The sequence below is a fragment of the Ursus maritimus genome, unplaced genomic scaffold, assembly GCF_017311325.1.
Source record: "Ursus maritimus isolate PB19 unplaced genomic scaffold, ASM1731132v1 scaffold_12, whole genome shotgun sequence".
Taxonomy (NCBI): domain Eukaryota; kingdom Metazoa; phylum Chordata; class Mammalia; order Carnivora; family Ursidae; genus Ursus; species Ursus maritimus.
The window spans coordinates 11388837-11403514 of NW_024423564.1; the positions used below are offsets into that span (position 1 = coordinate 11388837).

Genomic DNA, 14678 nt, shown 5'->3' on the forward strand with positions numbered 1-14678 from the left:
TATGGCTGCTTTCCCAAAACAGCAGGGTTGAGTAGTCACAACTGACGACTCTATGTCCAGCAAAGCTGATAATATTTACTCTGGCCCTTTACAAAAATCTGCCAATCTCTGATACATTCATTCAGAGTTTCTTTTTTTACAAATATAAGTATGAATATATATTCTAACTCCCCACCCCTTTCTTTTACACAAAAACTAGCACACTATCCTGTACTTAAAAAAAAAAACAAAAAACAAACAAACAAAAAAACCCAACTTAATATATCCAGAAGAACTTTCCCGGTAAGTACTCAGAGAACTTCTTTATTTTTGTTACAGTTGTACACTACACCATTGTATGTATATTCAAAAATTTATTCAACCAGTCCTCTATTAATGGATAGTTTGGGTTGTTATTATGAACAATACGGCAACAAATGTCCTTGTATGTTCATTTATGTACAAATTATGTACGTGTGCCAAGTACTCATGTGAGATAAATTCTCTCAAGGGGGACAACTAGGTCAAAAGGAAAATGTATTCATAGTATTGACAGAGATTGACAAACTGCCCTATATCACAGATAGGGTGTCGTACCAAGTTAAAAGCGCAACATCAGTAGAAATTTCAATTGGCATTTCTTTTCATCTTTTAAGAAGAGTCATTTTCTAGTTGAACTCTTTATAAATTAGGCAGGTAAAACTTTCCATCTGTCAAGTTTCACATATTTTTCCCTAATTTCCCATTTGTCTTTTGACACACTTACCATTTTTAATAATTATATATAATTTCAGAATATTGACATACCATAATCTACTTAAATCATTTCCTAATTGAAGGAGGTTTAAGCTACTTTCAGTTTCCATTATCGAAAGCCACTATAAATTCTACCATAAATAAAATCTTCTGCTAAAAAAAAAATCTTTGGAAAGAATTCCTAGTTTTGAGATTTCTGTCCTTATCACCAAACTAACCTTTAAAAAACTTGTTTACAATGATGGTAGGAACCACGAATGTAACTATGTTCTTAGTCTTAACCCTCATAAAGCTTTCTCACCACAATTCTGCAACTTTCATAACTAAAAGGTAAATATTCACATTAAACTTTAACCTGCATTTCCTTAATTATTACTTTTGGGCGATCTAACACTTTTCTAAGTTTGCTTTGTTATTTCCCACTTGGGTGCAAGTGGTTTATGTCTGTTGCTTGTTTATTCACTGAACTCTTGGCGTCATCCTTAGGTATCTGAATAACCTCTTTATCTATTACGCTTGAGGAACATATTTACTCCTTTTTAAATCTTATTTTTAAAACTTTTTATTATGCAAAGGTCATTTTCTTTTTCTTTTTTTTTTTAAGATTTTATTTACTCATTTGACAGAGAGAGAGACAGCCTGCGAGAGAGGGAACACAAACAGGGGGAGTGGGAGAGGAAGAAGCAGGCTCCCAGCGGAGAAGCCTAGGATCACGCCCTGAGCTGAAGGCAGACACTTAATGACTGAGCCACCCAGGTGCCCCGCAAAGGTCATTTTCTTTTATAAACTTTCTTCTTTGAAGTTTTTTTTTTTTTTTTAATATATTTCAGTGCTCTCTACACCCAACGTGGGGCTGAAAATCACAACCCTAAGATCAAGCACAGCATACTCCACCGACTGAGCCAGCCAGGCGCCTGCCTCCTTTTATAAACTTCCTAATGTTTCATCATTACTTAAGTTATGATTCCCTTTCCATTCCCTACTAAATTTTTATGTTTTAAAAAAATATTTAACCTTTAAACTCCACCTGGAATTAATCTAAGTGTACAGTTGGCACTGGAAATCAAAGTTAGATTAATCTCATACATTTTATCAATTGTTTCCTTTTCCCTTCTGTTTTATGATACTTAGGGGCTTTCTGATTGTTGCCTTGTGTCTTTCATTAGTCTCTCATTTGTTTTTTGTAATCAGAATGATCCTGTATGGTCTATTTTTCATAGGAATTGTATGAAATCTATTTGAAAAACAAAGTTTCCATATCATTTATATTTCTCATTCAGATAAGCTTTCCATATTATTTATACTTATTCAGAAACATGGCATTTAAATCTACTTAATTTTCCATTTATTTCCTTGATTAAAGTGTGCGTGTGTATGTGTGTGAACTGTATTGCAGACTCTTGCTAGTTTCCAATCCAATATCTATTCTCTCCTTTCCCTTACTAACAGAACTGCAAAGGTTTTCAAAAAGACAATGTGTACAACTAAAAAAATGACACTTTCCAGCTAGGAATGACAAAGTGATAGGAGTTTTGGCAGTAACTTATCAGTGGAAGTTGCTTCTGGAAAGGCCAAAAGTACCTTTTGCAACTTCCTCTTTTTCCTTCCTGGAACATGGATTCAGTGCCCTGAAAATGGGGCAGCTCTCTTAAAGAGCACGATAATGAGGGGTGCTTGGGTGGCTCAGTCAGTTGGGCATCTGCCTTCGGCTCAGGTCGAGATCCCAGGATCCTGGGATTGAGCCCTGTGTCGGGTTCCCTGCTGAGCAGGGAGCCTGCTTCTCCCTCTACCCCTTGCTCACGTGTTCTCTTTCTCTCTTAAATAAATAAATAAATAAATAAATAAATAAATAAATCTTAAAAAAAAAAAAAGAGAGCATGATAATGAAAGCCACACTGAAGGCAGGCAGAAGAAAGAGGTGGAAGCAACTAGGATCTCTGATGACATCATGGAGCTACTATAACAGCTCTCTAATATTATCTCTGGACTTCTTACATAACAAAAATTTCTACTTAATCTACTATAGTCAATTTTTATTATATGCAGCGGTGGCATCTACTTTATTTTTGTCTTTTTTCCTTTGTGAGTATGTGTGTTTTATGGCACCTACTTTATTTTTTTAAAGATTTTATTTTTAAGTAATCTCTATACCCAACATGGTACTCAAACTTATAACCCTGAGATCAAGTTTTGCATGGTCGACTCACTAAGCCACCCAGGCGTGCCCCTATGGCAACTACTTTAATAATTTATACGTCTTTCCTTGTTTTAGTGTCCAGGTAATGGCTTTTTGTTGTTGCTGTTGTGGCTAAGAATGCAATCTCCTGTTGACTATATTTTTAAAGTTAGCTACTACTGGTATATGGGAATGCTCTTATAACATGCATCTGGACACATCTTATTATTTCAATAATTCTTCTCTATTATTAAATTATACAATATCAATTGCAAGGAATTTTTATCATTTTTTTCAGTGTTTATCTTTTATACTTGTCATTGTTTTCATTAAGAAAATTAAGATAAGCAAAAATATAAACCAAAACAAACAATAAGCAAAACAAATTCTAGTAATCCTGTAATTCTAACACAGAGTTAACATTTTGGTGTATATTTTCCCACATTTCCTTTTCTATGTACATCTATATATTTTATAGTTTTGATTCCTAAGATGCATATGTCCTCCCATGACTTAACATAAAATGGGATGCATCTTACACTTTATGGCATCTTAAGACTGTGTCAGAGTTTAACTGGCAGTGTTTTTTCTTAGTGATACATAAAATAATGGTGCACTTTTCACAGAATTTAATAGGCCCTGATTCTGGGATGCCTGAGTGGCTCAGCTGGTTAGGCGTCTGCCTTTGACTCTGGTCATGATCCCAGGATCCTGGGATACAGCCCGCATCAGGCTCCCTACTCAGTGGGGAGCCTGTTTCTCCCTCTCCCTCGGACCCTCCTCCCCACTTGCGCTTTCTCTCTCAAATAAATAAAATCTTAAAAAAACCCGCACTGATATATTAAGTTCACTTACCAGCACAATTCTACATATGCTCCTTTATGTGTTCTAGCTTAACATATCACAAACATCTTCCCAGATCAATATTTCAGTGTATGCGCACCCAAAAGGAGCACATTCCCAGATCAGTATTTATATTGATTTTCAATGACTACATGGTATTTTGGTCTACAGATAATGAATTTAATGTTGGGCATTTAGATTATTCTCAATTTTTCACTATTATAAACCTTGCTTCAAATAATCTTTTTAACACATTTACATACTTATTTTCCTAGGAGAAATTCTGCAGATTTGTGGGTTCAAAGATTCAGACTTTTACAAAACATTTGGTATTTAGTGACATACTACCTTTGAAGTGTACATTAATGAATTTGGAAAATCCTGTCATACAATGTTATTAACTATGATAACAATGGAAATATTTGCTTTGCTCCTCTATTTGAATAGGGATGCCTATTTTCCTATACAATGTCAAATTTGATGTCTCCTGTTATTCTTACCAAGGAGAATTACATACAGCTATAAAATCTGTGTGAAACTCAACTCTTATTTTCACTATTCTTTTTAGGGGCAGCTCTCTTTTCCTGTCAAAGAAACTCCCAGTATTATGAGAGAGAGGAAGAATTTCCTGATATGTAGAATATTTACAGAAGCTATGAAAACTAAGACATGAATTTATTCAGCATCTTATCTTCAGATATCTGCTTTGGTTTCTAAGATTTCTACTACCACCCAGGCACAGCCTACCAAAATGAACAATCATTACCTGATCTTCATATCCTTCTATCTTCACGGGCGTGAACTGATCCATGTTATACTGGGCAAATGCACTGTTTTTTAAAAAGTAAAAAAAAAAGGGGGGGGAGAATTATACATAAACACAAAGGTAATTCACATAATAGTGAAAGAGAATGAGAAAATATTCTCTGGTGCTCTTTCCAATTGGTGTTTTCCTAATGCCTTCCAGCTTTCTCCACAGAGATCTCAGATATGCCCTAAACTCTGAAATTACCTTTTCCTCTGCACTCCTAGGCTCCAACAGAAATTCCCCTTAGACTATTCCCAAGTTTTAAGAAATCCAGTTTTTGTGAATTACCAACAGTTTTAATCATTTAGACAGAAGCTTTCAGTAATTCAAAAAAGATCTTCAACTGATGCACTATTTTAGCAATGCTGTCTTCTTTATTCTGGCTCTGAGGCAGGACAGGTAGGAGAGACCACAATTAAATGTACCGGAAGACATCTGACATGGGGAGAGGGTTAGGTAAGAGCTGAGCATGAGTCAAGTCTCAGATGAGAGTTTAAGGCATAAGAGATTATCTGAAAAGGGGGATATATGAATAATCAAAGTGCATACCTAATATTACTATTTACTTGTCCAGTGCTACATTTGTAAAACTGCATTTTCAATGGCTCCCTAGTACATCTTACGAAGTAAGCAAAAAGATAAAGTGAAAGAAAAATGGAAATAAGCTGCAGTGTAAAAAAGCATAATACACTTACAAAGTATCAGTCCTCTCCCAGAATTCACTTGCCAAGAGAAGAGTTAAACACCACTCCAGCCCAATTTTAACCTACTAAAACACCTACTAGACCACTATTTTTAAGCAGACTATTAAATACTTCCTAGACTTTTCAAGAGAAACCAAAGAAACAGATATTTAAAGCTAATCTTCAATCTTTTCATTTTGTTATTGTGTTTTTTAATTAACTATTTCCTCATAACACCAGAACCCCATTAACAAAATTAGTCCTCAACACAGTGGTTCTTCAGAAAAGAATATAAACTAAAGGTTCACGGAAAGTGGATTATTATTATTATTATTATTTTTAGAAAAGCTTAAGGAGTAAGGAGTAAATAAGTATTCCATTCTAAAATACATCCTAAGATTATAGATTACAAACACCAACATCAAATTTGTTAACATTTAATCCCATCTCAAGAAAATGGTATTTCCATTCTACCATTTGTGTGGGCCAAAAACTTGGGATCATCTTTGATTCTTCTTTCTCTCAAATTTCACATGCCATCACCAAATCTTATAGGTTCTACCTTGAATACATATTCAGAATCTGATTCCTTCTCATCATCCTTCCTACTACCACTCTAGTCCAAACCACTGCCATTTATCTCTGAACTACTGCAGTAAGTCTTCTAACTACTCATCTTCCTTTAATCTTTGCCCCCTGCATAGCAGCCAGTGATTATTCTAAAATATAATCTCATCGAGTCATTCTCTGCTCAAAACACTAATAACTTGCCCTCCCTTTCAGAATAAAATCCTCTCTGTGGCCTACAACACCCTACTTAGTACAGAAGGGCTGGGAATTTCAGAGAATGGTTTTAGAGATCAGAAGCATAGGCAGAAATCCAGGAAAGAGTAAATGTGAAGTCGTTCAAGCCTCCTTCATTTTATATAGAAGGCAATAATGATGAGGATGATGATTACTGAAACACCATTAACCGAACGCTTACTATGAGGACTATGGCCAAGGAACTGAAGTACCTCATTACAGGAAAAAAACTGAATTTTTCATCCCTGTGGAAAATCAAATATTTGGGCATAAGACAGTTCTCCTTAGTAAGAATGTTCTCTGAAAATCTAGAATCTGTAAGAACCAGAATATTTATAAAAACAAAGCTTTATTGTCAATTAAAGCATCTGAACTAAATACCCAGTTCTACTGTTACTCCTAACTGGAAATGGGACAATAGGCTCAGGATGCAATCAATCTTGGGTCTTGGCATTCCACTCCCCGTCTCTTCAGCAGTACCTTATCACGTGAAGGACAGTGTAGATTTATTTTGGGTAGCTCTCAAGGATACAACTAAGACCAATTATGGCAGGCAAGGAACTTGCCTTGTGAGATACTGAATTCCTTATTATTAGAGGCATTCAGATTGGATAATCATCTGCTGACAAAATGTAGATAAGGTTCTCTCAATGACAGGGCAAAGAGAGACAGGCGTTGAACTAGCAAATCATGAATCCCTTTTTCTATGGCATTCTATGCATCTAAAAGAAACCAGCATTAGAATGTATCTTTGGTGTGTGCCTAAATCAATGTGTGATTAGAAGAGCATTCATGATGACAATTATAGTGATGCTGTACAAATGTTAGGGTTTGTAGAATCTGGTCCCAAAATGAGTTCCAAAAAAGCAGCATGGACAGGGCAGAAGATGACTATTTCTCAGGCAGCAGCTCTTAAGACAGTTTTCTATAGCTAAAATCTAAACCAACTGTATATCATACCGAATGCTTTTATGATAATTATTTGTCGCTCTACATCAAAATCCTTGTCCCATCCTCTTTACCCCACGCTTTCCCAGTCATCATCCTTTCCTGGTTTCCTCTTTACAAAGGAACTCTGGGCCAATTAGACAGATAGTGATTGAAAGAGAATTTTGTATGTAAAGGGGAGTAGTGATAAAGCCAGATAACAGGGGGCCTTGAAAGCTAGACAGTGTTTAGATTTGAAGAAAAAACACACACCACTGTAATGGTTTTGAGGACAAAGATAAAATGAAAATGGTATTTTAGAAAGATTAATTAGCCTGATAGTGACAAGGAATCAATGACTGGGTTGAATAACCATGTAGAATAACACTCTACAGTTAATTCTATTAAGGCACTTTCTGAATATCTACTATTTTGTGGCAATTTGAGAACATTATACCTCAATAGTAGCCTAATTTTCCTATAGCTAGCATTTAAAAAAAATTCAACATGAACTAAAAGGAGTATAGAAGAAACCCTAACAGCTCATATTAAGCTCTGCTTTAACAGGTAAATCTAGGCAAAAGGAAAAAAAATTAAGATCATATATAATAAACTTAAAGGAAGTAAACAACATGGCATGTTTTCTCCAAGAAAAATACAACTAAAACTGCTAAAACCAACTGCTTTATATTGAAGTATTTTATTTTAAGCTTAATTTTCAGGGTACAAATTTGTTATCAACATAGTTTATCTAAAATTAAAATAAAATATAAGTGGATCTTGAAGGATACTTACTGTGCTGCCCCTTCCCTGAGGAGATTGTCATTATTAAGTAGCAGCCGGACATCTGAGGAAAAAAAAACATTAAAAGATGTTAAAATTAAAATGTTCAGTAGAGGACAAACTTCAAAATTTTTTTAAAAATCAAGGCTTTGCAAAGTTAGTCTTCAGACATATGTACACATAGAATTCTTTTTATTTTTTAAAAAGATTTTATTTATTTATTTGACAGAGAGAGAGCACAAGCAGGGGGAGCAGCAGGGAGAGGGAGAAGCAGGCTCGATCCCATGACCTGAGCCGAAGGCAGATGCTTAACTGACTGAGCCACCCAGGCACCCCTACATAGAAATTCTAAAAATGCAAATGAACAGATGCTAATGTTCATAAATTTGCATGTAATTATTTGTGGTACAATAATCCAACAACTTCTCAAAGAACTTCATAGCAAATCAAAAACATGGTTTAAAGAAAGTTATAGTTAGGACTGTTAATTTTGTATCTAAAGAATCTTTTAAAATGAGAATAACAATTGGAGGCTTTTCTATAACATCAGACCAAGAAAGCTGGGCAAAATTCAGTCAGTGGCAGTGAAATTGCCGAATATATTTTTCTACGAAGAATTTAATGTAGGGGACTATATCCTTTTAAAAAGCTGTGTATCAAGAGTCTAGTCACTCTTCTTTTGGAAGAGGAGGTCCTTGTTATATAAGAAACTACTACACATTAATTCCAATAGGGAAAACTAATTATAAGCCAAAGGCCATTGACTCTTAGGGCTTCTGAAAGAAGAGGCTGGCCAGAGGCCAATGTGTAGTATGCCAATAAAAACCAGCCCTCGTGCCACAAGTAGCTTGCCAATTTTTTTTTTTTAGTAGCTTGCCAATTCTTAATCTAATGCTTTCGTATCAATTATTCTCATGAGATTCCTGTAAAGTACATTCAGTTGTCAGAAATAAAACAAGGGACTTCTAACTACAAAGTCCATTAATTTTGTTAAGACAAGAATTTATCTGAGCTAATCAGCTGGATAAAGTTCAAGTCGTAGGAAAATTTCCTAAAAGCTCAGCTGTTGAAAATTTATATTTGGTCGATATGGAAAAAAGACCAGAGAAAACAAGGCTGCATTTGTTTCCCTTGCTATTAGTGTTCAAAATCCACAAATAAGTCTATAAGGAAGAATGTCTGCATTTATTTCTACTGTATTATTTACTCCTTATAGTAAATGTTTATATGTTCTCCTGGTTACTCTTTCTCTATATCATTGATTTTTATCGGTGGAGATTACTGATTGTTCTGTGATGTATGGGGCGCTCTGGGCCAAGTACAGATGAATATCACACAGTTCCTCTTAAGTAGGTAGCCATCTAATGTAAAACTAGAATTTCAAAATAAATGTTTGCTCAAATGAGCCAAGATGCACAAAGAACTTTACGATGAATTTAACAACTTAAAATGGGATTTTAATGATTGACTTTATCATGAAGTTCAAGATGCCTCATCCACATTTTTCATTCTATATTACATTAAGCCAGTGAATAGCACAGAAGGTTATAAATGTATTGGAACAGTGGCTCCCAAACTGGCTGTGACTCAGAATCACCCAGGAGAACTTGATAAAACAAACTGCCCAATTCCACCTAAGATCTAATGAATGAGAAATCTTCAGAGGATGGTAACCCTGAAAGCTGTATATGTAACAAGCTTCCCAGACGCAGTCAGTTCAGCCCCAATGGCTCCAGAAAGTGTCCTATACGTATTATGGGCACGTCTTGAGTGAAAGCACTGAAGAAGCTTAAGCTATAATTTATAATGATAGATAAAAAACTATGAAAACAATTTAATATCGCTTCTCTACTTAATCATATTAATCTACTTCAAATCTTTTCTCACATAATATAGGTATCCTAATTTATGGGTTAAGAATTTGCTTTTGATTCAGACCTGGGTTTGAATCCTTGCTCTGACACTTGACTAGCTAGGTGACATTGGGTAAGTTATTTTCACCTGTTTGAATCTTGATTTCCTTAACTATAGTTATAATGTACTTTAAGGATTAAAAGAGAAACTTATATGTAATTAAGGGAGCTTAAAATACTTATGTTTACTCACCATTGAACACTTCATTAAATTCCCCTGGGGGTGCATGAGTGATGAATTTAGCAGCTATGCGTACCTAAAAGAAATAAATAAGAGTTTTATATATAAAAGGAGATGGAATTAACAGATTACAAAAATTTCACCACATTCTTGAAATAACACTTCCTTTTAAAACTTTACTGTTTGGGAGCAAATTTTTTTGTCACAAAATATCCCCAAACTTTTATCATCAATATAGGTTTGTCCTAATGTGGGGATATCCATGCTGCTTTAAGTTTTAATTTTTCTTCAAAAAGTTGAATAATCAGTTTTTGGTCAAAATATACTGTAGTCATAGCTTTGCACAGTGGCAGTATTGTAGCCAATGAGGTTTATCCAAGGTGCAATTATTGCTAATTTAAATCTTTTCCCAAAAGATACCACAGTCACAGAAAGAGAAAGCTATGATCCTAATCTCTTATAAACATTTAAGCAAAACTAAATAAAATATTAGTAAATTGGTAGGGTACCGAATTGTGTTTATAGTGGTTATTTATTTATTTATTTATTTTTAAAGATTTTATTTATTTATTTGATGGAGAAAGAGAGCCAGTGAGAGAGGGAACACAAGCAGGGGGAGAGGGCGAAGCAGGCTCTCAGCGGAGAAGCCTGATGTGGGGCTCGATCCCAGGACTCTGGGATCATGCCCTGAGCCGAAGGCAGATGCTTAACGACTGAGCCACCCAGGAGCCCCTTATAGTGTTTATCCCAATGCAAGGATGGTTCAATACTAATAAAGCAGCATAAAGGAGCAAACCCTTGTGATTCTCTTAGCTCATGCTGGAAAAAAAAGACAAAATTCAACACTCAAATATCATAAAACAACAAAAAAACTACTAATTTTGGGTAGGAATAAACTTCTTTAACTTGAAAAAGGATTATCTACAAAATTCTACAGCACACCTAATAATGATGCAACAGTGCAAGCAGTGTCCCTAATTTTAAAAATGAGACAAAGATGACTATCACCCAAACTATTAAACACTATACTGTACTGTCCTAAAGAGTACTATAGACAATATTTCTTCTGTTCTTCCTTCTAACGCCCTCTCCTGCCCTCTACTGCCATTCTACTTTTCTGGATCTCCTATTAGAGATGGATGTTGAAATCTTAGGATCTAACCTGCATATCTCATTTTTTTCTCCTATATTTTTATCTTCTTTTGTCATTTTATACTTTATTTGGGGAGAAGGCCTCAGAGCCCCATTTTTCAACTCACTAAAATGCTCTTCAGTTACTATTTTGCTATTCAGATAATTATTTGAACTGTTCTATTTTTAATTTTCACGACTTTTATTTTTGTGTGTACAATATTCTCTTGAGTCTCCTTGAGGGTATTAGCTATACTGACTTTAAAGTCTTGCTCTATGGACTGTTTCCCAAGAATTTAGATCTACTTTTTGCTTTTCTTTCATAGTACTGGTTTTCTACAAATGTTTGGTGTTCCTCCTTGAATTTAATTTAGCTTACCTATTCTGTTTACCTGAAGTTGTCTCTAGGGATTAAAGGAGAGGGAAAGAGTAGACCTGCTGCTGGGTATGAGCAGTGTGTATGAGATTAATTTCTGAGCAAGCTTCATAAGGGCCAGAGGCTACCTGGGGTATTGCCCTGCCTCTCTTCTCTCAGTGCTCATTCTCAATGCTATATTCTGAGGACAAATGCATTTCTGTCTGCAGGTTAGGGGCCAAATGGGAGAGAAAAGAGGAGCCAAGTGGTAGTTAGCTTACAGAACAATTCCCCAATTAATCTACACCAAGACTCTTCTGAGTCCTTTCTCTCTTGCTCCTTAAATAAAGTTCCTCCACACGGCTTCTACTCCCATAACAGTTTTCTTTAATGTGCTTTGGGTTATGATTTCTTCTGATCTTACTTTTGCCCCCTATGTATTTACCATTCTGCTTTCTTTCTGTGAAGAACTGCTAAAAAATTTTGGTCCAATGATGGCACTCTCACTTTTTAGACAGTTACTAGTTCATTTCTCCTCTCATTCTATTTTCCCCTACTCTTTTCATTCTAATAAGGTTTGCCATAAAAGGTGAGGTGAAACCATGTGCTCAGTCTGCCATCCCTTAGGTCTCATCAAGTCAAATGTGAAATACAGAGAATGTACGAACCTATTTAAAAGAAAAAATAATTTGGAGAATCATTTGGCAATATACATATATAATTTATGATGTTAGCAATACTAGGACTGACCTCAAATGAGTCTCACAGTATAATTCTAACACACTATGACAGAAAGAATGTTGAAAATTCCCTAATTTTTGATATGATAATGAGTATGAAGATGATTCAACTCACTGATGAGGGACAAAGAGGAACATGATATATCTATCTACCAATAAACTGAGCCCTGTTTTCCAAATAGGCATCCTCTAATGACGTCTTAATTTCCTTCAAACAATTTTAAATTCTTGCTGACCCAATCAAATTAAGGCTACCATCAAAGTCAAACCATTCCTAAGCAGAAAAAAAGCCTTTCAGAATCTTGAAAATAAGGCTGAGAACTAAGAAGAAAATAAGACAAAGACGAAAAACACTTTACAACTTTTGGTTTACACAGAAGAGATCTTATGTGACTTCACTCTTATAAAAGAAAAGCTGTCCCATGGACAAACTTATTTGTCAAGAAAGGCCTACTGACTGATGCAACAAGGTAGACAGAAAACCTGAATTCTAATTACTGGCTGTGTTGGTCCATTAACTAACTAGATTTGTGATTCTAGAAACACTACTAACCTTTTTTGGTCCTGAATTTCCTCATTATCATCCAACTCCTAAAAGAGATGAGAAGATCTGCAAAATTTCTTTGAGCTATAAAACTCTATCTGATTTTTTAAGACTTAAAAAACAAAACCTGTATGTGTGTGGAAGCAGAGGTGAGGAATCCACACCACAAACACCTTAAAATATTCTTATGTACATAAAGTTTGAGAACCCTGCCATGACAGGGTAATTACAGATAATGTATTATTTTTCTGGGATGAAAACTGGTGGAGATTAAGAGATATACTCCATAAAGCTCTTATATTAACTAACAATAAAAANAGCGGTTCTAATTAGGAAATAAGAAATGCTGCTCGACTCATGAAAATTATACTACACAGGACTAACAAACAGTTCCTATATGGATTGCCAAATGTGTATATTTGCATTGGCATGTGCAGTTAATCATATTTCTGTCCTCATCAACTGTTGCTGCCAATCACTCATTTAAGAAATTAGTAAACCTACTTTGACAGCAAACCTATTTTTTAATCTATTTCTGGCAAATCTGATGAGCGACTATGGTCTATCCCACTTTTGTCCGGGTGCATTTCCCATAACCCTTGCGTAATTGTGAAACTTCCTTCAGTCAAGAAAATTTAAGTATGTATAGTTCAAGGACCTGATACATACATACATAGTAATACAGCAAGCAAGTATTAAAGGTCACAGTGAGGCACCAAGAAGATGTAATCAACTCTACACATATGTATAAGGACGGGTGGGGTAGCCTTTAAATACAGTGATGTATGTGAGCTGGATTGAAGGATGAGTAATACCAAGGAGGGCATTGCAGTCAGAGGAAACAATTATGTACAAACTAAGACAACACAGTATAACAAACTGAATGTAGATATTTAAAAGATTTGCAAAATGTAAAATAGTCTTACTTTTCCCACTAATTCTTTTTTTTTGTTTTGGAAAAAAAGTTTTGGTTTTTTTTTTCAAAACAAAATACCAATCATTTATATTAACATGTAATAATTCTTTTTAAATGAACTAATGCTTTAAAAGTCTCTTAAGTTTTAATATTTAGTAAACAGATATAAGCTAATAAATAAAAACTTGATTCCTAAGAGTGTAAAGGGGATCTGAGAGCAAAAAAGTCTGAGAAGTGTTCTATCTGTTGACATAGGTTGATGTTTATCATATGCTGTTGAGTGAAAAAAGTTCACACAATGATGTATTCCTATTTTATTAAGAGTAAATATATTTACATACAAGTATAGCTACTAATTTTAATTAGGACTTCCTCTGGTGTTTCAAGATATTTTTCTTTCCTTTTTTGGTTTATCTCTATGTTCAAAAAGCTGTACAAGGAATATAAATTACTTGTATGATAAAGAGACTTTTTTCCCCTGGAAGTTAGTACTTCATAATCCCCTTTCTATTTCACCCATTACTTCATTACCTGTAGGTTAAAGATAATTTTTAAATTTTTAAAAATCAAAAGAGGAGCATGCCAACATCTCCCATCCAATAAATTAATTTTTTAAAAGATGAAAGAGGACAGGGGCGCCTGGCTGGCTCTGTCAGTAGAGCATGAGACTCTTGATCTCAGGGTTGTGAATTCGAGCCCCATGCTGGGTATAGAGATTACTTAAAAATAAAGTCTTAAAAAAAAAAAAGATGAAAGAGGATATAAACAAGATAAAGGCTTTGGAGTGACATCAAAACTGAAAGCAATGGGTCAAGGAAGCTACAGGTCAAGGAAGCTAAAGGACAGGATAAAGTGAAGTTGGTACAATGCTAAAAGCAACAAGGAAGGCTTTTCAAAGTTATACTTTGCTTATGCTTTTAGACCAGGAGCTTAGCCTTATTTACTTTCTAGCTGCATAGTGCCTTATGCTAGAACATACAGGATAGTTAATTGGTTAAATGAAAGAGAAAAGTAAACTAAAAGCTTGCTTCCATTGTCTTAAAAAAAAAACCCACAAAGTGCAAAAAAGTCAGAGGAGGAGGAATATCAAGTAGTAGTACTTGAATTCAGGCTTAAGTGCTGAAGAATTATAATTAAAG

At 34.9% G+C, this 14678-nt stretch overlaps 1 protein-coding gene and 1 non-coding gene across 2 annotated transcripts in view; one reads left to right on the forward strand and one right to left on the reverse strand.

Moving 5' to 3' along the window:
* The window catches only part of CAPZA1 (capping actin protein of muscle Z-line subunit alpha 1), a 47040-nt gene that overhangs the window by 15334 nt on the left and 17028 nt on the right, over window positions 1–14678 (reverse strand). The window contains exons 2-4 of the mRNA XM_008704079.2: window positions 9866–9929; window positions 7772–7823; window positions 4521–4584 (exon numbers count right to left, since the gene is read on the reverse strand). Of these exons, the coding sequence (XP_008702301.1) occupies window positions 4521–4584; window positions 7772–7823; window positions 9866–9929 (180 nt within the window). The remainder of the gene's footprint in view (window positions 1–4520; window positions 4585–7771; window positions 7824–9865; window positions 9930–14678) is intronic.
* LOC121102149 lies at window positions 10189–10326 on the forward strand. The gene has a single exon (XR_005834237.1). It is a non-coding gene; the product is annotated as a U4 spliceosomal RNA (small nuclear RNA).